General features: G+C 26.6%; 9 protein-coding genes and 1 pseudogene across 9 annotated transcripts; 7 read left to right on the forward strand and 3 right to left on the reverse strand.

Annotated features, from left to right (window-relative positions):
• Positions 1-1,453: 1,453 nt before the first annotated feature.
• On the reverse strand, positions 1,454-2,269 carry EHI_176960 (uncharacterized protein; the record flags this gene model as incomplete). Its single annotated transcript, XM_645820.2, has 1 exon — positions 1,454-2,269. One exon carries the CDS (start codon positions 2,267-2,269, stop codon positions 1,454-1,456), a length of 816 nt encoding a protein of 271 aa, XP_650912.1.
• Positions 2,270-2,438: 169 nt separating this feature from the next.
• EHI_176970 (cdc48-like protein, putative) lies at positions 2,439-4,769 on the forward strand (the record flags this gene model as incomplete). Its single annotated transcript, XM_645819.2, has 1 exon — positions 2,439-4,769. One exon carries the CDS (start codon positions 2,439-2,441, stop codon positions 4,755-4,757), a length of 2,319 nt encoding a protein of 772 aa, XP_650911.1. The 3' UTR covers positions 4,758-4,769.
• A 45-nt stretch (positions 4,770-4,814) lies between these two features.
• On the reverse strand, positions 4,815-6,142 carry EHI_176980 (uncharacterized protein; the record flags this gene model as incomplete). Its single annotated transcript, XM_645818.2, has 2 exons — positions 4,815-5,943; positions 6,000-6,142. The coding sequence occupies 2 exons, from the start codon at positions 6,140-6,142 to the stop codon at positions 4,815-4,817; spliced, it is 1,272 nt and encodes a 423-aa protein (XP_650910.2).
• A 1,079-nt stretch (positions 6,143-7,221) lies between these two features.
• EHI_176990 (uncharacterized protein) lies at positions 7,222-10,721 on the forward strand (the record flags this gene model as incomplete). The annotated part of the gene is made up of 2 exons (XM_645817.2): positions 7,222-7,353; positions 7,398-10,721. 2 exons carry the CDS (start codon positions 7,222-7,224, stop codon positions 10,719-10,721), a joined length of 3,456 nt encoding a protein of 1,151 aa, XP_650909.2.
• A 65-nt stretch (positions 10,722-10,786) lies between these two features.
• Positions 10,787-12,844, reverse strand: EHI_177000 (uncharacterized protein; the record flags this gene model as incomplete). Its single annotated transcript, XM_645816.1, has 1 exon — positions 10,787-12,844. One exon carries the CDS (start codon positions 12,842-12,844, stop codon positions 10,787-10,789), a length of 2,058 nt encoding a protein of 685 aa, XP_650908.1.
• A 265-nt stretch (positions 12,845-13,109) lies between these two features.
• Positions 13,110-14,937, forward strand: EHI_177010 (serine/threonine- protein kinase 6, putative; the record flags this gene model as incomplete). Its single annotated transcript, XM_650865.2, has 5 exons — positions 13,110-13,294; positions 13,344-13,993; positions 14,102-14,196; positions 14,270-14,587; positions 14,635-14,937. 5 exons carry the CDS (start codon positions 13,110-13,112, stop codon positions 14,935-14,937), a joined length of 1,551 nt encoding a protein of 516 aa, XP_655957.2.
• A 235-nt stretch (positions 14,938-15,172) lies between these two features.
• Positions 15,173-16,020, forward strand: EHI_177020 (uncharacterized protein; the record flags this gene model as incomplete). Its single annotated transcript, XM_647708.1, has 2 exons — positions 15,173-15,298; positions 15,412-16,020. 2 exons carry the CDS (start codon positions 15,173-15,175, stop codon positions 16,018-16,020), a joined length of 735 nt encoding a protein of 244 aa, XP_652800.1.
• Positions 16,021-16,846: 826 nt separating this feature from the next.
• EHI_177030 (uncharacterized protein) lies at positions 16,847-17,491 on the forward strand (the record flags this gene model as incomplete). Its single annotated transcript, XM_645812.1, has 1 exon — positions 16,847-17,491. The coding sequence occupies one exon, from the start codon at positions 16,847-16,849 to the stop codon at positions 17,489-17,491; it is 645 nt and encodes a 214-aa protein (XP_650904.1).
• An 88-nt stretch (positions 17,492-17,579) lies between these two features.
• On the forward strand, positions 17,580-18,299 carry EHI_177040 (uncharacterized protein; the record flags this gene model as incomplete). Its single annotated transcript, XM_647705.1, has 1 exon — positions 17,580-18,299. One exon carries the CDS (start codon positions 17,580-17,582, stop codon positions 18,297-18,299), a length of 720 nt encoding a protein of 239 aa, XP_652797.1.
• Positions 18,300-18,342: 43 nt separating this feature from the next.
• EHI_177050 lies at positions 18,343-18,976 on the forward strand (annotated as a pseudogene).
• Positions 18,977-20,953: the final 1,977 nt, after the last annotated feature.

A 20,953-nucleotide genomic window follows, 5' to 3' on the forward strand; every position in this document is an offset into this window, starting at 1 on the left:
GAATAATCAAATGATGGAAATGTTAATACAGTGAATCAAGAATTGAATGAATTTATTTATAAATTTGTTGAATCATTATTATTTTAATTTTATTGTATCACAAAATTGATTCATTCAAATTGTTTATTTACTAAATAAAATATTTATAAATGAAGAAATAATAGTATGACAAACAATACATATTGCAATATTCATAAAATAAACACTCAATGAGTGATTTGAATATTAGTTACATAATAATTTGCTATTGATTATTGAATAAAAAATTATAATTTGAATAATTCATAACCAATGTCAGTTATTCATTAAACAAATAAACAATAAATTTAATACCTTTTAAATAGAACAAATAATCATATTTATTTTATAATTAAAATAATAAGAATATAACAAGAAAATCATTCACTCTATGAATAGTCATGAATAATAATTATTTTAATTTAATAAAAGTAACAATTTGTACTTATTTTATTTCAATTTCATTGAAATAGTATTTTAATATATTTATAATTGTTTTTAAAGAATTAGATTCATTTGTTCATTTAAACCAATATTATTCAAGTTTATATTTTCTATCAATATAATTATTATTATTCTTGCTATTATATTATATTATTTTGTTTTATTTCATTCTTGTTTTATTCATTGATGTGATTAATATAAAAGAGATCAAATATACAAAATTATTAGAACATTTCATTTCTTTTATTAAATTACTGTTGTTAGAATAAAATTTATATAGTTATGAAATATTTTTATTGGTTAAGATGTTGAAAATGAATATACAAATTGAATAAATATAATAAACAATGGTATGAAACATTATCTAATTTAAAAAAATCATTACACACCAACATTAAAAATATGTTTAATAATAAATTGAGAATATTTTTCATCAGTTTGTTATATTTTCTGAATTGTTCTTGTAATAAAGAATAAATTATTACTCATAGTCTTGTCGTATAAATTTGTACTTATTAATAAATGTACTTATTTCATCTCTTTTATATCATTTGTATTAGTATTTACAATGGTATATTAATTGTTATTAATGATATATCAAAACATATTCTCATTTTGTCTTTATGACTGTTTTAACTGCACTTATGAAAATAATAACAAATAACATTTAAATTAAAATATTTGTGTTGAAATTCTTATAATAACAATGTTTATATCAATACATTACTGTCTTGGAATTTTTAGCAAACTTATATTTGATAATTATAGTCTTGACTGGTTATATATTCTTACTTTGCTAGTTTTATTTACTGCAACTATTTTTGAATGACTGTATTTAATATACACATCCAACCACTAAGAAACAGAATTGAGAATATCATAAAAATAAATGTTATAATGTATCAAATAATACATATAATGAAATAAAAAGTTATTGAAATAACATAATACTCTATTTGTGAATATTTTTATAAAAAGCACCAACAAAAAATCACTTATTTGTATCAATCCAATTGATTATATCCAAACAAAATCTTCTTAACTCAGTAAAGAAAATTAATAAATCTACTTTATCAACTTTTGAGCTTGGCTGTACTGGAGTATCAATGATCTGTTGAAGAACCTCAGCCCATTCAAACAAAACCGTATTCATTATCTCAACGTTATTTTCTTCAATCCCAGAAATATCTCTTGTTGTTTTCTTTTCAACAAGTTCTTTTAATGAAGTCAATTTCCCAGTCGTTTGTCTATCAGCAAAACCTTTATCTTCAAGCATTTCTAATGTATGAAATAATTGTTCTGTATTTTCATTTATGCTGACTGTTCCTATCATACTTTTTTTCATTCTACTTTGTTGGTTAATAATAACTTCTGCTGGCTTTTCTGTAGGAACATGTAATGTAGAATTTAATGAACTTCCAGAAGTTGAAACTGATGACTTACTTTTCCTTTCTTCTTCTGCTCGTTCAAAGAAATTGAATTTTGGTTTTAGAGTTGCATGTTGAAATGGAGAGTTTATTTTTACTTTTTCTTGTGTTTGATCTGATGTTGTGTCACTTTTCCCTCTTTCATGTTGTAAGTTGTAGAGAACCTGCATTTTTCTTTCTACACTCTCAACATTTTCTTTTGCACTTTTGAAGACTTGACTTCCTCCAGATACTTCAAAAGAAGGTTGACTAGAAATGACAGTATCTCCAAAGTGGATTGATTCATCCTTACTGAGTTGTTCTAAAGTAATTATCTGAGTATCTCCATTTACATCCTGATATACAAGTGGAGTGTTTTTATTGTTAAGACTCTTCCTCATTAGGATTTGAAGTTCTTGTCTATCCACTCTATTTTTAATGAATCTATTCTAACAATCTTCGATTTTAAGAAAACCTAATGAAACCCTCAAAAAAATGACAAAAGAAAAATAAAACCTCAAGAGAAAAGATAAAAAGTTCTGAAGTTTTGAAGAAAAGAATCAAATAGTTATGTCTCAAGACGAACAAGTTCAAGTTCCAATGAACGAAGAAGAACCAAAAAAGATAATTGTTAAAAAACACCGTCTTATTGTAGAAGAAAGTAAAGAAGATGATATGTCAATTGTATATATGAATCCACAAAGAATGGAAGAATTGAATTTCTTTGAAGGTGATAGTATTTTAATTAAAGGAAAAAGAAGAAAAAGTACAGTTTGTATTGTTATGGCAGAAGAAGGATTAACAGAAAATATGATCAGACTTCATCGTATGACTAGATACAACTTAAGAGTTAAGTTAGGTGATGTAGTTGGAGTTGAAACCCCACAAAATGTTCCTTATGCTATTAAAATTCATGTATTACCAATTGATGATACTGTAGAAGGAATTACTGGAGATTTATTTGAAACATATATCCGACCATATTTCAGTGATGTTTTTAGACCTATTAAGAAAGATGACCATTTTTTGTGCCATGGAGGTATGAGAACAGTTGAATTCAAAGTTGTTGATATTGACCCATCACCATATGCACTTGTTGTAAATGACACTATTATTCATTGTGAAGGAGAACCAATTAAAAGAGAAGATGAAGAACGACCAGATGATCTTGGATATGATGACATTGGAGGGTGTAGAAGACAACTTGGACAAATTCGAGAGATGGTAGAATTACCATTAAGACATCCACAATTATTCCAAGCTATTGGTATTAAACCACCAAAAGGAGTGTTATTATATGGACCACCAGGATGTGGTAAAACAATGATTGCACGAGCTGTTGCTAATGAAACAGGAGTTTTCTTAATATTAATTAATGGACCAGAAATTATGAGTAAAATGGCAGGAGAATCAGAAGGTAATTTAAGAGAAGCATTTGCAGAAGCAGAAAAGAATGCACCAGCACTTATTTTTATTGATGAAATTGATTCTATTGCACCAAAAAGAGATAAGGCACAAGGAGAAGTTGAGAGAAGAGTTGTTGCACAATTATTAACACTTATGGATGGTATGAAAAGTAGGTCAAATGTTATTGTTATGGCAGCTACTAATCGACCAAATGCTATTGATTCAGCATTAAGAAGATTTGGTAGATTTGATAGAGAAATAGATATTGGAGTTCCAGATGAAACAGGAAGACTTGAAATTCTTAATATTCACACTAAAAAAATGAAAATTGCAGATGATGTTGATTTACTCCAAATTGCTAAAGAAACACATGGATATGTTGGAGCTGATTTAGCACAATTATGTACTGAAGCTGCTATGTTATGTATTAGAGAAAATATGGCACATGTTGATGTTGAAGCAGATTCAATTCCAGTTGAAGTATTAAATGGAATGAAAGTTACAATGGAACATTTTAGAAATGTGATGAAAACATGTACACCATCAGCATTAAGAGAAACAGTTGTTGAAATACCAAATGTAAAATGGGAAGATATTGGAGGACTTGAAGATGTTAAACGAGAATTAAAAGAAGTTGTTCAATATCCTGTTGAATTTCCTGACAAGTTTAGAAAGTTTGGAATGGAACCATCAAAAGGAGTTCTTTTCTTTGGACCACCAGGATGTGGTAAAACACTTCTTGCTAAAGCAGTTGCTTCACAATGTAAAGCCAATTTTATTTCAATTAAAGGACCAGAATTACTAACAATGTGGTATGGAGAATCAGAAGCTAATGTTCGTGATGTTTTTGATAAAGCAAGACAAGCAGCACCATGTGTATTATTCTTTGATGAATTAGATTCTATTGGAAGAGCAAGAGGAGGAGGAGCTGGAGATGCTGGAGGATCTGCAGATAGAATTTTAAATCAATTATTAACTGAAATGGATGGAGTTGGAAAGAAAAAACAAGTTTTTATTATTGGAGCTACTAATAGACCTGATATTTTAGACCCAGCATTATTAAGACCAGGACGACTTGACCAATTATTATTTATTCCATTACCTGACAAAGCATCAAGAATATCAATTCTACAAGCTAAATTAAGAAATTCACCTGTTGCACCAGATGTTGATTTAGACTGGATTGCTGAACATACTGAAAATTTCTCTGGTGCTGACTTAGCAGAGATTGTTCAAAGAGCTTGTAAAGAAGCTATTAGAGACACTATTAATGAATTAGCTGTTGCTGAAGCAGAAAAGGCAGCACAACCAGAAGATCAAAAAATGGAAATCGAAGTTAAACCAATGATTAAAGTTAAACACTTTAATGCTGCTTTAAGAGATGCAAGAAGATCAGTCTCTGATATTGAAATTCAAAGATACAATATGTATGCAGAAACACTTCTTCAAAGAAGAAGCATTGGTAATTTTAGTTTCAATTGATTTCTTTAAATTTGATTTACAGATTTTTAACTAATTTATTCTTTGAAAAATAATCAATTAAAGGAATTGACCAAGCGTTTGTTTTTGTTGAGAAGTTGGTTGTTGCTTTCGAGTATCTTGAATAGAGTCAATTTTAATATTAGCTCTCCAATCACTTTGTTTTGTTTCTTGTGGTTGAGCTGATGAAAAATCTCCAAAATCAAATGTATTAGAATTTGTTTGTTGTGTACTTGGTTGTTGAGAAGGAGTATTCATTGAACCAAACATATTTACTGAATTTTGTTGTTGACTTGGTTGGCTTGGAGCTGATAGTCCAGCAAATAAATCCATTGTATTTGGTTGTTGTTTGGGTTGAGAAGGAGTTGATCCAAAATCAAATAAAGAGTTTGATGTTGGTTGTTGTTGAGTGGCTGGTTGTTTATTTGACCAAAACAAGTCAGCTGAATTTGAAGTTTGTTGAATTGGTTGTTGTTGTTGCTGGGTTGGTTGATGTACATCCATCATGTCGAATAAATTAGTGCTTGTTTGTAAAGGTTTTTGTTGTGAAGGTTGAGAAGGAGTTGAGTCAAAATCAAATAAATTTGGTTGAGGATTAGTAGGTTGATTATTTATGACTTGTGAAACAGGAGAAGGATCTCTTTGAATTTGTTTTTGTTCAACAACATTATCTTTATATGTTCCTGGTCTTCCATAAGTAGGTTGTGGATTATTAGAATAAGTAGTAGAAGTAGGTTGTGGATCATCATGATAACCTCCATATGTAGAAGCAGGTTTATTAAACGAATTAAAATCATCACTACCAAAAGATGTTGTATTACTTGAGTAGTTACCATATGAAGATGAGCTGATTCCTCCATAATTTCCAACTCCTCCATAATCTTTCTTTTGGTTTTTAGCAGTAATTCTTGCTTGTTTAAGATAATCGTTATCAGTTAATAATTCAACAATTTGTTTAGATCGTTCACGAATATTAATTCCAACATCTTTTCCATCTTCATCAATTTTTTGGAAACTTTGTAATGGTTTAACTTCAACAACTCTTCCTAATGCAATATTAACTGCTTCTTCTGAACCATTCTTTAAAATGTTATCAAGGACTAATAATGATTTATAAATTTCTCTCCAATTTTTACCATCTTCACATAATCTTTTATATAAAAAGTCCATAATTTCACGACATTCTTGACTATATTATATTACTATATTACACTTTTGTTTAATGTTCTTAATTTAATAACAAACTAATGATATGTATATTGAATAATTTGTTGATATTGTTTAGTAGTTGGTCCCCATTGTTCATTGTTTGTTGCATCTTTTAAAAATACCTGTGCATCAGTTAACCCATAAACTGTTTTCTTAATTGAAGTAAGCCAACTTGACATTTTGATTTTACTTGAATTGAATTTTTTAGTTCTTCTTTTTTTGAGATATTTTAATCTTCTTCATTTTCTTTTTCCTTCGTTTTTCATTTCTTTTTATGTTTTTCATTTTTTATGTTTTTGTAACAAATATTTTGAAATTTGTTTTCCATTTCTTTCATTACTATTTTTTCCTATATAACTCAATTATTATACCTAAATTATATTTTACATATTTATAATGAAAATTATAGTAATCATTAAATAACAACTAAAAGTCAAAAACAAAAACTTGAAGTTCACAAAAAAAAGACTTTAATCACTGAAAATAATCAAATAGATGGTTAGTCCTTGGGTTGCAGCAGCAGCTGGAACAGGTATTTATATTGTTTGTACACTCATTACATGCTCAATGGTGTTTATATGTAGAATGAAAGATAAGCCGTTTGTTTCTTTTGTTTATTCATTAGACTATACATTTGTATTCATTTAATCTAGACTAGGAATTACTGCATGTGTTGTTGCTGGTATTTGTACATGGATTCTATGGTTTATGACATACATTAGTCAAATAAATCCATATGGACCACCTGAAGTAAAACCAATTGATTAATTAATAAAACAATTTTACTAATGGAAATTTTTGTTATTTCTATCAAAGTAAAATTTTGGGTTTTAATAAAAGAAAAAAACAACAAAAACCACAAAAACTTTAAACCAGAGAGTTTAAAAGATCTCATTTTTTTGTTTTTATAAATCGTCATGAGCAAAAAAGAACGGGGTTTGTTTTTTTTTGTGAATGATGTGGCATTTCTAATGAAGTAGTATTAAATTTTCTCATACTCCGATATTTGGAACCACACCTCTCTCCAGACCTTTTTGAACAACTAAAACAATCTTTACAAAATGCACTACCTCAAACATCTACTCTTACTACAACACTAAAAGGGTATGACACATTTGTTTGTTCTCTTTCTTTAGTAATTTGATTTAGTTAAATGTGCGTTTTTGGATAACAAAAATTGAGTTAACGTGTCTAGAGAAATATTTACCCAGACATCTCTGACAAACAATTAGTCTCGTTAGGTGGTGAATTTTCAGATATGTTATTAAGTGTCGAACCAAAACCTATTTCTAATACTCAGCATTATTTGAACTCACTTATATCAAGACAAATTGGACAAGAATTTAAGGAAACAGAAGTACTTTCATTTCAAACATTGGATTTTTATGAGGTTTGTAAAATAATTGATTAAAGAAAGAAGCGTTAACAATATAGTTAATTAATATGATTGGACACACAAAAAAAATTACTCAACAATTATTTGACATGGATAGAGAAATGATGATTACTGCGTCAGAAGATGGATTAATCAAATTATGGAATCTTATTGATGGTCATTTAATTGCAACATTAAGAGGACATTCAAAAGGAGTAGAAGACATTGATATTTCTTTTGACCACAAATATTTAGCAAGTTGTGGAGCTGATGGAAGGTGTATTATATGGGATTTAGAGAATAAAAAGATTGAAAAAAGTTTCTTTGTTTCTCATAAAAAAACAACAATGGTAACTTTCTTCCCTAAGACTTATGGATTTATTGTAATGGAAAAAGATAATTTAGGGCATGTGTTTACACCAACTCTTGAGTTTTTAGCATCTATAGATTGTTTTTGGGAAACCAAAAAAACATTTGACTATGGATGTTTCAACACTTCAGGAGATATGTTTACTTCAACTTGTGGAGATATTATTTTATTTTCATTTAAAGACCCTGTCCCAGAAAGAGTAAATGCACTTTATAAATCGAAAGATAGTATGACTTTTGTAAATAAAGTAAGAGACAAAGACTTATTTATTTGTGGCTCGTCTCAGAAATTAGTAATTTGTGACTTTACAGAGAATGTTAAAATTTTATACCTCAAACAACAAAAGAATATGACAAGTAATTGTTATGTTCTTGAATTTAATGGTGGAGAAATTAAAGAACGAATTGAAACTTCCAAAATTACTAATGACCTTAAATATATTATTATCGGATTCTCAGAAGGGACAATTAGAGTTTATAAAAATGATGATAAATTCAGTTTCTTTTCCGAGTGTAAAGGAAAACATACTAACAAAATTAAGTGCATTGAATTACATCCAAAAAGAACAAATATTTTTGCTACTTGTGCTGAAGATGGACAAACAATTATTTGGGATTTAATTAATGGACTTCATCCAATTCTTTTCTTTACAAGAGATGATTATCATGATAAAGATTTAAGAAGTTTGTTATTAACAGACTTAAGATTTTCACCTGACGGTAGTTATCTTAGTGTTGCAGATGATTTAGGAACATTTTCATTATTTGGAATTGGTTCAGAAGGAAAGTCTTCTTTTCGATGGACACCGCCACAACAATTTTTTCAAAGTGATTATAACAAATTATTATATGATGGTGCTGGTAATTGTATTGATGAAAAATTTAAGGTTGCACCTCATTTAGTACCTCGTGGTAGTGTGTGTGATTTTACTTTTATTCCTTATTCTTCTATTCAACAAATATTGAACACAAACAATAAATTATTACTTCAATGTACAGAAAATAGATTTACTCCAGAAACATATAGTTTTAGAGATAATCCTGAAGAGGCAATCATACCACGTATTTCTATTACTACCGAACCAAATGAACAAAACCCAATGCTTGAAGACACTCCTGGAGAAGCAGATGATGCTGTATTTGATGTTGATGAAGATATAGATATTACTCAACAACATTTAACTCGAAATGCAGCAAGTAGAATGGGTATTGTTATTCCAGACAATGGAACAGAAGAAGTTCCAGCAGTACCAATTGTTGATGATGGTTCTCTTGAAGTTAATGAATCATCTTCTTTAGAGTCATCTTCTTTAGATGAAGAAGAGGAAGAATTATTTGAAGAATTAGAGAGTAGTCAAGCAGAAGAAAAAGAAAAAAAACCTACAAAGCGGGGACAAAGACAATCAATTAATTCTGTTGTTATAGAAGAAACATACACTGAGTTATTAAAAGAAATATATACATCATATCCTCATTGGATTAATAAGGTTGTTGGAGAGTATGATATGACCTGTCCAAAGAAAAGAAAAGTATATTTTCCAAACATTGGAGATCATGTTTATTATGTTCCTAGATTTCATGAAGAATATTTAAAAGATATTTCAACAAATATAACAGGAACAGATAATCTACATTATATTGGGACAGAAGGATGGATTAGTTGTCAAATTACTTTTATGAAAATTTATTATGATGATATTCAGAACGAGGTATTTGTTTCTGTAGATTTAAAAGTAGAAAAAGAAGATGTTATCATCAATAATATTGTTTTTACTCAATCAAGAAATCAATTTATATTTTTAAAAGAATTTATTGACTACAATGTTCAATATATTGAGGAGCAATCTCACAAAAGAGTCAATTATGGAGGTTCATCTTATCGAGTTGATTTTGACAATTCAATATTTATGAAATATAAAGGAATTAAATTAGTTTCATCAAATGGAAGTATTGATGTTAGTATTAATGAAATTGATAGTGATTATACGGAACATCGATCTGATGATTTTGCAGATGAAGTAAGAGAAATTCTTATTAATAAATTAAGAGAAATTGTAGATAATGAAGATTATCAAATATTTAAGACACCAGTTGATATTAGGATGTATCCAAATTATATTCCAACATGTCCATTTCCTATTGACTTTAATTTAATATTGCAACGTCTTATAAATGATAATTATTATCGTACTTATGACCAAGTTGAATGGGAAATATTCAAATTAATTAGAAATGCAGTGACTTATAATGGACCAAATTCACCTATTGGAGAATGTGCAATTGAAATAGCTGAAGAATTAAAACCAACATTAGAAACATGTAGGACAGTTGTTAATACTGATTTATTGGTTGATTTAAACACTCAGTTAGAGAGTTTTAAAGAGATAACAATTCCAAATTCTTCAACCAAACAAAGGAAAACAAGAAAGGGTAATACAGAAACAAGACAACAAGAAGTGAAAGAAGTGAAAGAGCCTTCACAAGAAAGTGAGGAAATTCAAGTTATGCCAAAACGAAATCTCAGACATAATTTTATTGCAACAGACTATGAGCTTTCTCTAAAAGAAGACAATGAGGAGGAAGAGGAAGAAATTGAACCTAAACCACGTTCTAAAAGAAGAAAAACAAAAAATACATCTAAACAAATGAATGAAGAAGAGTCTCAAATTTATGAAGAAGAACAAGAATTTGAACAACGTTTGGAAGAACAATTACAAGAAGAAGAAGATAGTGAAGAAGAAGATAATCCAGATACATTTATACGTCCAAGAAGAAGAAGAGCAAAAAAAATTACTATGCCAACAAGAAAACGGAAACAAACAAAAATTGAAGAAAAAGAGGATGACTTCGAAGAATACTTTGATACAGATGATGGAGATGATTATCCTGTTAAAAGAAAATATACCACACAAGAAGAACAAGAAGATGATGAGAGTTTAAAAGATGAAAATACAGAACTACTAGAACCAAGTCGTTTTAGAAGAAAAACACGGAATATGAATTCTTCTTCATAAGAAAATAAAGTTATTCATTTAAATGTCATTTTTAAAACTCATTGAATTATTGTTTATCCAAACAATCAATTATCAAGTTTTCGTTTTGCTTGATACTCTTCTTTTTCTTCTGCAATTATTGGGTTTTTTGTAGTTGAGTTTTTAAATATTGGAGTATCAAGATCAATTATCTCTTCTTCTTCCTTTTCATTACCACCAAAGATATCATCAAGATCTTCATCATCATCAACCACTTCAACTAATTTTCTTCTTCTTATTGGTTTATTTTCATTTGTCTCGTTTGATTTATGAAGTTCTGTTTCATGTTGAGGATTTTCATCTACATGAGATTTATTTTCATTAGTTGGTGATTGAGGATTAGAAGTTTCTTTGAAAAACTTTTTTGTTGAATATTTTCTGAAGGGGAGATGAGAATGTAAGCTGGTGTAAGAAGGGAAGAGTAAATTTATAAGAATAATGTTATTAATAATAATATCATCATTGAATTTTTTGATTACTGAATCAATGAAAAGTAATAATTTAGTCACTTCATCATTCGGTTCATATTTTGTTTTTTGATTTAATACACGCAAAAAAAGATCAAGTGTTTCAATTCTATAAAAACAAGGAACTTCATTTTCTTCTCTCATTTTTTCAAATATAAGACGAGTAATTTCAACACAATTAATATCAGTAAATTCATCAACCATCAAACAAGAAAAGAAATAAGTCATAGTATTACAACATTTTTCAAAACATAAAGATTGTAAAAAATCTGAGTTTCTTGTTTCTTCAAGTCCACATAATGTATTAAGTTCAAAACATTTTTTAATTCCATAGAATGTTTTTGTTAAAATATCATTTGGTGTTTTATCAGGAATAAAGTTTTGAATAACATTTTGATAAGTATCAAAAATTCCACAATTTAAAATATCTTCAAATAACATTTTTCCATTAATTGTTGGTGTTTCATTAATCCGAATCATTTCCATTTCAATTATTGTTTTTATTTTGCATAAAAGTTGATAAAGAACCCATAAACAAATTCTAACAGTTAAATAATCTAAACAACGACAATCATTATTACCATACCAAAAAGAAATAGAGTCAAGAATACTATTAGCATATTGAACATCATAATATTGAATTTGTTTTAATTCTTTATCTAATTTTAATATAATTCCAACAATAATAAAACTTCGTTCTTTTAAATTTGAGTCGTTTGTTTTGAAAAGAATATTTGTTATCTTTTTTGAATTCTTTTCAATAATAGAAAGAAGTATTTTAGAAACTTCATAATTGAGTGAACTTGTAACTCCTTTTAATGTTTTTGAATTATAAACTTTTTCTCCTATTGCTATTTGTGAATTTGGTACTGGAAGTAATGGTTGAGAAGATCCAAGTTTACAAGAATTTACTTGAAACCTTACACTTCTCTTATTAAGTTTAGTATCAAGTTGATGTTTTCTTTTTTTCTCTTGATCAAGAAGAAGAGCAAGTTTTGATGTAGAATGACTTTTATTTATTCCTATTGGTTCAACAAATGAATCAAAACATAAATAACAACATGAAATTAATAATGATAATGCACTTTCTCTTAACTCATTTTTTAACTTATCAGATGAAAGAATAATTGAAACAATATTTAAGATATTTGTTTGTATTATATTACTTAATACTGATGGTGTTGTGTGTAGTGTTATATGTTCAATTATGTTAAATACAATTTCACTATTTCTTGGTATTATAGAAATTGAACCAATTTCAGTTGATATAATAATACTAAACATTGAAAATACTTGTTGTGGGAAAAGAGGTTTATTATTAAAACTTAACACCCCATTAGTAAAATCAATTTTATTAATTGACTTAATGTAAGCATAAATAATTTTTAAAACCTTTTTAAGTAATTCACTTTTTTCATATTGGTTTTGTTTAGAACTTAATGTTATAACCATTGGATATAATATATCATTTATAACTCGATGTATTTCTATATAATGAAATAACCTGTCTACAACCTCAGTTTTAGCAACAAAATCAAGTAATATTTTAATTGATTCTTCGGCATTATTACTAATTTCAAATTGTGAAGAAACTATTCTTCCTAATTCATCAAATAACCTTTTAAAACTACTTTCCATTTCTTTAATAATAAAGTAAAATTTTCAAGTTTTATTTAATAAAGAGTCTTAATTGTCATTAGTTTCTTTCAACATATAGAAAACGTGTGATAAAAATAAAGACTGACAACCCATCTTTAACTTAAACGTATTTTAGTTTATTTATCTATAATTAATAATATCCTTAAAAAATATAAGAAAAATCTTAGGAACATTTAGTATGTTCAGTTTCTCCTCTAAAGCTGCTATCCCATCCAAATCTCAACAATACATACCTACAAAACCTATGGCTGCTCCTCGTAGGTTTGCACAATTATCAGTAAATTCTCCTCTTAAAAAAGAAATTGAAAGTAAACCAAAAAAAGATGATGAAAAAAAGCCAACCCAATTGTCGTTGGATATGTTTGATGTTGGAAAACCACTTGGTCAAGGAAAATTTGGAAATGTTTATCTTGTAAAATACAAAAAATAGTTTGTTTTAGATATTCATTTATTAAATAAGGAGGAGTTAATTCTTTAGTGACTATGTTTGTGCATTAAAAGTTATATTTAAAAGACAATTACAAAAGTGTGGGATGGGAATTCAAATGAAAAGAGAGATTGAATTACAATCTCATCTTAATCATCCTAATATTCTCAAATTATTCGGATTTTTTGAAGATAAAAACAGGTGGTTCCTTGTTCTTGAATATTGTAAGAAAGGTGAATTATATGGGTTATTACAACAAGCTGGTCGTTTTGATGAAAGAAGAGCTGCTCGATACATAAAAGCAACAACTGAAGCTTTAAAGTATTGTCAAGAGATGAATTGTATTCATCGTGATTTAAAACCAGAAAACATCATGATAGATCACAATGATCAAGTCAAATTAGCTGACTTTGGATGGTCTGTTCATACTAATACTAAAAGAAATACTTATTGTGGTACATTAGATTATTTATGTCCTGAAATTGTATTAGAAAAATATTATGATGGATCGATTGACCAATGGTGTTTAGGAGTTTTAACATTTGAACTATGTACTGGTGAACCTCCATTTCAATCTAACAGTCGTGAAGAGGTTATGAAAAAGGTCAGAAATGTTAAATATTCTTTTCCAAGCTATCTCACAAATGATTGCAAAGATTTTATTAACAAACTAATTCAATATGATCCTTCTAAAAGAATGAGTTTTGCTGAGTGTTTAGTTCATCCATGGATAGTCAAAAACACAACAAATTGACTTTTATTTTCTCGTTATTTTATTTTTTTGTGTATTTAAACTTAAAAACAATAAGTAATGGAAAAACAATGGGAAAATTATCAAATTTTACATTCTAAAGATGTAATACTTGAAGACTCACATGATTGGACATTAAATACATTATTACGTGTTGGTATTTGTTTATTTTGTTTGTTTATAAGTAGAACATTATTAATTGATATGATAAATTATTAATAATTAGGGATTGGATATTTCATTTTCAACAAATCATCCAAATCTTGCAATTGGTTGTTTAGTTGTTTGTGAATATCCTTCTGGAAAAGAGTTATTAACATTAACATGTCGTAAAATAATTACAATTCCTTATATTTCAGGATTTCTTGGATTTAGAGAAGTAGAAGTTTATCATGAACTACTCAACGATTGTAAAGAAAAGTACCCTGAGTTATATCCACAAGTTGTGCTTGTTGATGGAAATGGATATTATCATCCTCGAAGATTTGGTTCTGCAACTCATGTTGGAGTTTATTGTGATATACCATCAATTGGTGTTGCAAAGGTTTGTATTTTTTGTGTTTTATCCACAGAATAGTTGTAAGAATGTAGACTGTATTATGTGTTGATGGGATAGGAAAGAAGGAGATTAATATAATTACTTCACAAATCAAACCAGGTGAATCAACTACAGTTAGTACTTCAAATGGAGAAGTGTTGTGTGAGGTTATAAGAAGTAGAGGTGGTAGTATAAATCCAATCATTGTTAGTTGTGGGAATAAAGTTTCACTTTCAACAGCAGTAATTATCTGTAAAGAATGTTGTTTACATAAAATCCCAGAGCCTATTCGACTAGCTGATTTAATTTCAAGAAAGTTGTTAAGAGATGAAGGATTACTCTCACACATGAATTAGAGATAAGCAAAACAAAACGAAGATTAAAATTATTACATATAAATGAAAAGTCAACAATATATTTCTTTTCAAAAAAAAGGAATTAACAAATTAAACTTCAATCAATCATTTACAATGATTAAAAAAGATACAACTTGAAGAGATTTATCTGTCAAATATTGTATTATATTTTAATAACATAAAAACAGGTGAATTGTTTACATTAATAAATAAAAAATGTAAAGACTCACTTCAAATGTTACATATCAATCCATCATATTCTGTTGAGAAAGTTAATGAATATTTTCATATTAAAGAATGTAATTTTCAACTCCAAAAATCGTTTATAAAAGAAATGAAAGTATTCCCTCATCTTGAAACAGTCTGTTTTACAGAACAAATTATTCAATTTCTTCCATTAATTCCTTCACAAATTAAATTGATTCGACTTCTGTTATTAACCCAAAATCTACAATATTAAGAAATGATTATTAGAAAGTAAGAATTGCTTCATTAACATTAAAAAATCCCAAATACTCTTTTGATCTTTCAGAGTTTACTTCTTTAACAAGTCTATCACTTAATATTAAGAAACACTTAAGAGTTAATGATTTTATTAGAAATAAATATTATCATTTTGAAAGAGTCTATGTTATGATGGAAGGATTTGTTGATATCAACTTTATTAATCACATTGATCAATTCAATATTAGAAAAGTAATTATTGAATTTGATAAACAAGAAATATTAGAATCAGTCATTAAAAATAAGAAACTCCTTAAAAGAATTACATTTTGTTACAAAGAATGTTATTGTACTATTTCTAATGATGGTATTATTCACAATAAACGATTAACTGATGGATTTGACGTAACAGAAAAAGGATTTAATAATGATACAATACTTCAGTATTATCCTGAACATATAAAAATAAATGGATTTATCAACAAGAAAATTGAAATGGATTTTAGTTCATTCACATTCATAAAATCAATCAAATCAACAACATCTTCAATTTGTTTCAATCCACCAACTCCTTTAACACATTTAGATTCAAAATATTTCTATGAAATATCTTCTCTTAAAGAATTACATCTTCAATGAAAATATATTCAACATTTATCTCTTCCTAATAAATTAACAGCTTTAACAATTACTGATTTTATTCAAATTTCTCATTGTTCTCAATTAATTCGACTTTCTTTGTGTTTAAACAAATCATTTCCAATTATGTTATATCCAATGTTAACATATTTGTCATTGTCATGTAATACTTGTGGTAGTCTTTGTTTATTAACACAATTAAAAGTGTTGTACTTAAACAAAATCATTAAAAGTGTTGATGTTGAATCATTTTATCCTACTTCATTAGAATTTTTACAATGTTATTCTAATTCTTTACCAATGAAATTATTAATTACACAATTAGTATTAAATGATTCTTTAAACAACATAATATCCAATATTATTCATATCTTTGTAGTTTAAAAACATTGGGATTAATTTCATATTCAACTTTACTTCCTTCTTCTTTGACTTCTTTAACTGTATCATGTTTTGGTTTATCACAAAGTCATATATCATTTAGTGAAATAAATTGTATTAATGTTAAGCAACTTCACATTGAAAATTGTAATACTCATAATGTAGAATTACCATCTTATCTTGATTCACTTTATCTTCATTATTCTGAGTTTGAAATAACTAAACCAAATATATTTTATACTTTGATTCTTAATGAAAGTAAAATTAATGAAGAAATGATTCAAAAAGAATTTATAAAGAATTTCTATTGCAAAAGATCAAAAGAAAGTGAGTTTATTAACATTGAATTGTATTTATCACTTCCTCAAGTAAATTTTGTTATTGTCAGAAATAAAAAATTTATTATTTTTACGTTAGTTTTAAAACTAATAAAAATAATTAATTGATGAATAATGAAGTTTCAATATTCTTTTATGGCGATTCAAATCTTTATGGAATTGAAGCTGTGACTTATAAACGTTATTCTTCCAAAGACCGATTTTCTAACATTGTCATTGAACAATTAAAAAAAGAATTTACAAAAGTCAATTGTATTGTTGATGGAAAACCTGCTCGTTCATTGAAATATGAAAACATCCCATTTGGCATTACTAATGGATTAAAAGACTATGATCAATTCTTATTAAAGATTACCTCCAATCCATTTTCAACAAACAAAGTATTAATCCTTGCATTATGCATTAATGACATTCTTTCAAAAGCAACTTCACAACAAGTTATTGATGCATTACAACAATACATCGAAAAAGTACAAAAACAAACAAAAATAATTATTTTAATTCCACCACCACTTCAATATTGTACATTTGATAGTTGGAAATCCACAGTAAATCCAGTGATTGCAGAATCATTGAATTTTATTCATCAATTAAAAGTTGTTGTTGAAATATGGAAAAAGCAAGAAATAATAGATGGATTTGTTGATTTAGATGGAATGAGTGTTGGAGCAGATGGTGTTCATTTCACATCTGATTCACATCACAAAATTGCAGAAAAGTTACTTTCAATTCTTCATGATGTTTTAAATTGAATTATTTTTCGCAGATTTATAAAGTCAAACAGGAATAAAACACAACATAAAAGAACTTAGATTAATTGAAGAAGAAGTAAGACTTTTTATGACAATAAAATCAATAGTTATTTATGCTGATGAAGGGACTATTGATGTTTGTGTTTATTACTCAATAAAAATGCTTCATTCTCATTACCAAGAAGCTCAAATAAGAAAAATATATTCTAATGAGTTAATTGAAGGTAAATGGATTTATGAAACTGATTTGTTTGTTATGCCAGGTGGTGCTGATCGTCCATTTCACAAAAAACTCAATGGCAAAGGAGTTGAAGTATTAAAAGAATTTATTAATAATGGTGGAAAGTATCTTGGAATTTGTGCAGGAGCATATTTTGCATCATCATTTATTGAATTTAATAAAGATGTTGCAAATGAATTAACACTATGTGAAGAAAGAACATTAAAACTCTTCAATGGGATTGCTCATAAACCAATGTATCAAGGATTTGAAGAATATTCTGAACGAGGAGCTGTCATAATTCCTATTTATTATCAAAACAATGAAAAAGTCGAACTTTATTATAATGGAGGATGTTCATTTGTTGACAATTTAAATCAATACAAAGAGAGTCATTTTCTTGCAAAATATCAAAATGGAATGAATGCATTATTCTTTGACGTTATTGGTAAAGGAAAAGTTATTCTTTCTGGTCCTCATTTTGAATTAGACATAGAATGGTGTGGTAAAATGCTTAAAGAAAGTCAGAAAAGTGAATTTGAAATAAAGAGAAAACTCTTTTTGAAATATATTTTTTCATATTTTTAATTCTATCATTGTTTAATCATCTTCAGTTTTATTATTTCATTTGATGATCACTACTATCAGAGTGTATAATGACATTGGAACATCTACTCTTTGTGTTTATAACACAATTCATTTATTTCATCATTTTTTCCCTTGTGCTAATGTTTTTGTAATTTCTTCTTCAGAAATTAAGACGAGTCAAAGGGTTGAAAATACTGATTTGTTAGTCATTCCTGGAGGTGAGGATTTGCCATATCTTGACAAACTTCAGATGGATGGAATTGATTAAGTCGTTTGTTCTCAATGGCGGAAAGTTCTTAGGGATATGTGCTGGAGCATATTTTTCGTCATCATACATTAAGTTCAATGCAAATTCACAATTATCCATTGAAGGAGAACGTTACTTAAAATTTTACGAAGGAAATGCAATTGGTCCAGTGTATGATGGATATCAACCAAATAGTGAGTCAGGTGCACATATAGTAAAGATAAAGTACAATAATAGTTATGCGTATGTTTATTATAATGGAGGTTGTTATTTTGATGACAATAACAGTAAAGTAGAAGGTACTTATTTTGCGTTGTATGAAGATGGCAAACCATGTGGATATACTAGAAGATATGGAAAAGGGAAAATTCTCATCACGGGATTTCATTTTGAGTTTGATGAACAATGTTGTTCTCATTTGTTAAGTTAATTAAGGTATGACGATTTTGAATTAAGAAGAGAAAGTCTTATTAGATACATTTTATCATTAATGAGTGATTGTTAACAAAGGGATATTGATTGTTTTGTACAGAAGAGAATAGACAACAAGATGAAGAGAATCATTTGAAGTTAAAGTGAGATATGTTCAATAACATAATTAAGAAATGTAATAAGAAAACGAATAAAATCAAAATGGAATTTAATAACACATAGAATATGAGTTAATAAAATAATAAAGACAAAATAAATCAATGGAGAATAACGAGGAGATTTAAAGAAAAAACAAACCAGTGTTATGATGTACAAATAATCATAACATAATACAAACATACTTTATTTGCTTAAATAGAAAGTATTGTTTTTTTGATTCATCATTTTTTCTTTTAACAAATTTGTTTTTTATTTTTGTTATTATAAAAATAAGTCAATTAAAAATAGAATAATTGATTATTTCATTTTTATATCATATCAATTCCTTATAAATATCATGTTATAATTAATTGTTAAATTGTTAGAATAATAAGGAGATAGTATATTGAATGTATTAATTCAAAATCAGATTAGTGTTTGATTATTTTTATTTTGTCAGTTTGAAGATAAACATGATATTCTTTCAGTGAATGAAAAATCCTAAATTAATCAAAATTATATGTGTTATGAATATTATAATAATAAATAGTAGTCATAGTACATATTAATAGATAAAATAAATATAGAATAACGAATATAAAGACAAGAGAAATATAAAAGGGTAAGAAAATGAAGAATATAAAAGACAATAAAGAAATAATTATGAAGATAAAATGAAAGAAAATTCACAATTGAAAATGAAATTACAAAGATATAACAAAATTCACAACAATTATATTTAAACAATAAATATGAAATAAATTAATGTCAATAAGAATTATTCATTTAATTCAATACATTAATTACAATATATCAAATACAAGAAGAAGAAATAATAAAGAATAGAAAATGAAAAAAAGAAATACATGAAATATAAAATAAAATAACAAATCATCATAAATATTTGAAAAAGAAATAAAGAATAAAATAGAAAAGATGATAAATGAATAAACAGAAGAAATGATAGAAAATAACAATAATATAAGAATAAAGAAGAATAACAATAACAAATAACGAATTTCAATAATTTATATAAATGAATAAAATAAAGAATAACATCAAAATAATGATAGAAAAATGAAAGAATAATAAAATATATAAATAATATAGAATAATACATGAAATTTCATTTCTTACATTTTATAACAAATATGTATAAAATGATAATAATTAAATGAAATAAATTTAATTCAATCAAATTACAACATAATAATTACAAATATGAAATGAGAGAAATAAGAAATAAATAATAAAATATAGAATAAATTTATGATAAAATGATATAAAAAATATAGAATAAAATAAAGAACAAATAAACATAAAATAGATGAAAGAATATGTTTAGACACAAACAAAACATAAAGTTATAACAAAATAAAGAATAGAAAAAAAAAACAAAATATAATATAATATTTGAACAAAGAAATAATAATAATAATACAACTAGAAAAGAATAAAATATATAAAATAAATATATCAAAGTATCAAGTAATATTTAACTCAATTAGTATAGATTCAAAAACAAAAGAGAAATAAATAAAAATATAAATAAAGAAATAATACAAATGAAATAATACAAAAAGAATTAATAAATAATAAAATTGCATTTATTCCAAAACAAAATAATTATGTTTGATATATGAAATACATTATTTGAATATGATATATCTATTATTTTTGTTTATTTCTTAATTCATTATTTATTTAACAAAAGATTTCAAATTCACTTCATCTACTCTTCTATTTCTTCCTTTTCTCTTGTCATTTCTTTCTTATTTTTTTTATTCTTATTGTTTTATATTTATTCATTTGTTTGTTTTGTTTATTCTTTTTATTA

This window comes from Entamoeba histolytica, genomic scaffold, assembly GCF_000208925.1.
Source record: "Entamoeba histolytica HM-1:IMSS scf_1104750518985 genomic scaffold, whole genome shotgun sequence".
In the NCBI taxonomy this organism is placed as follows: Eukaryota; Evosea; order Mastigamoebida; family Endamoebidae; genus Entamoeba; species Entamoeba histolytica.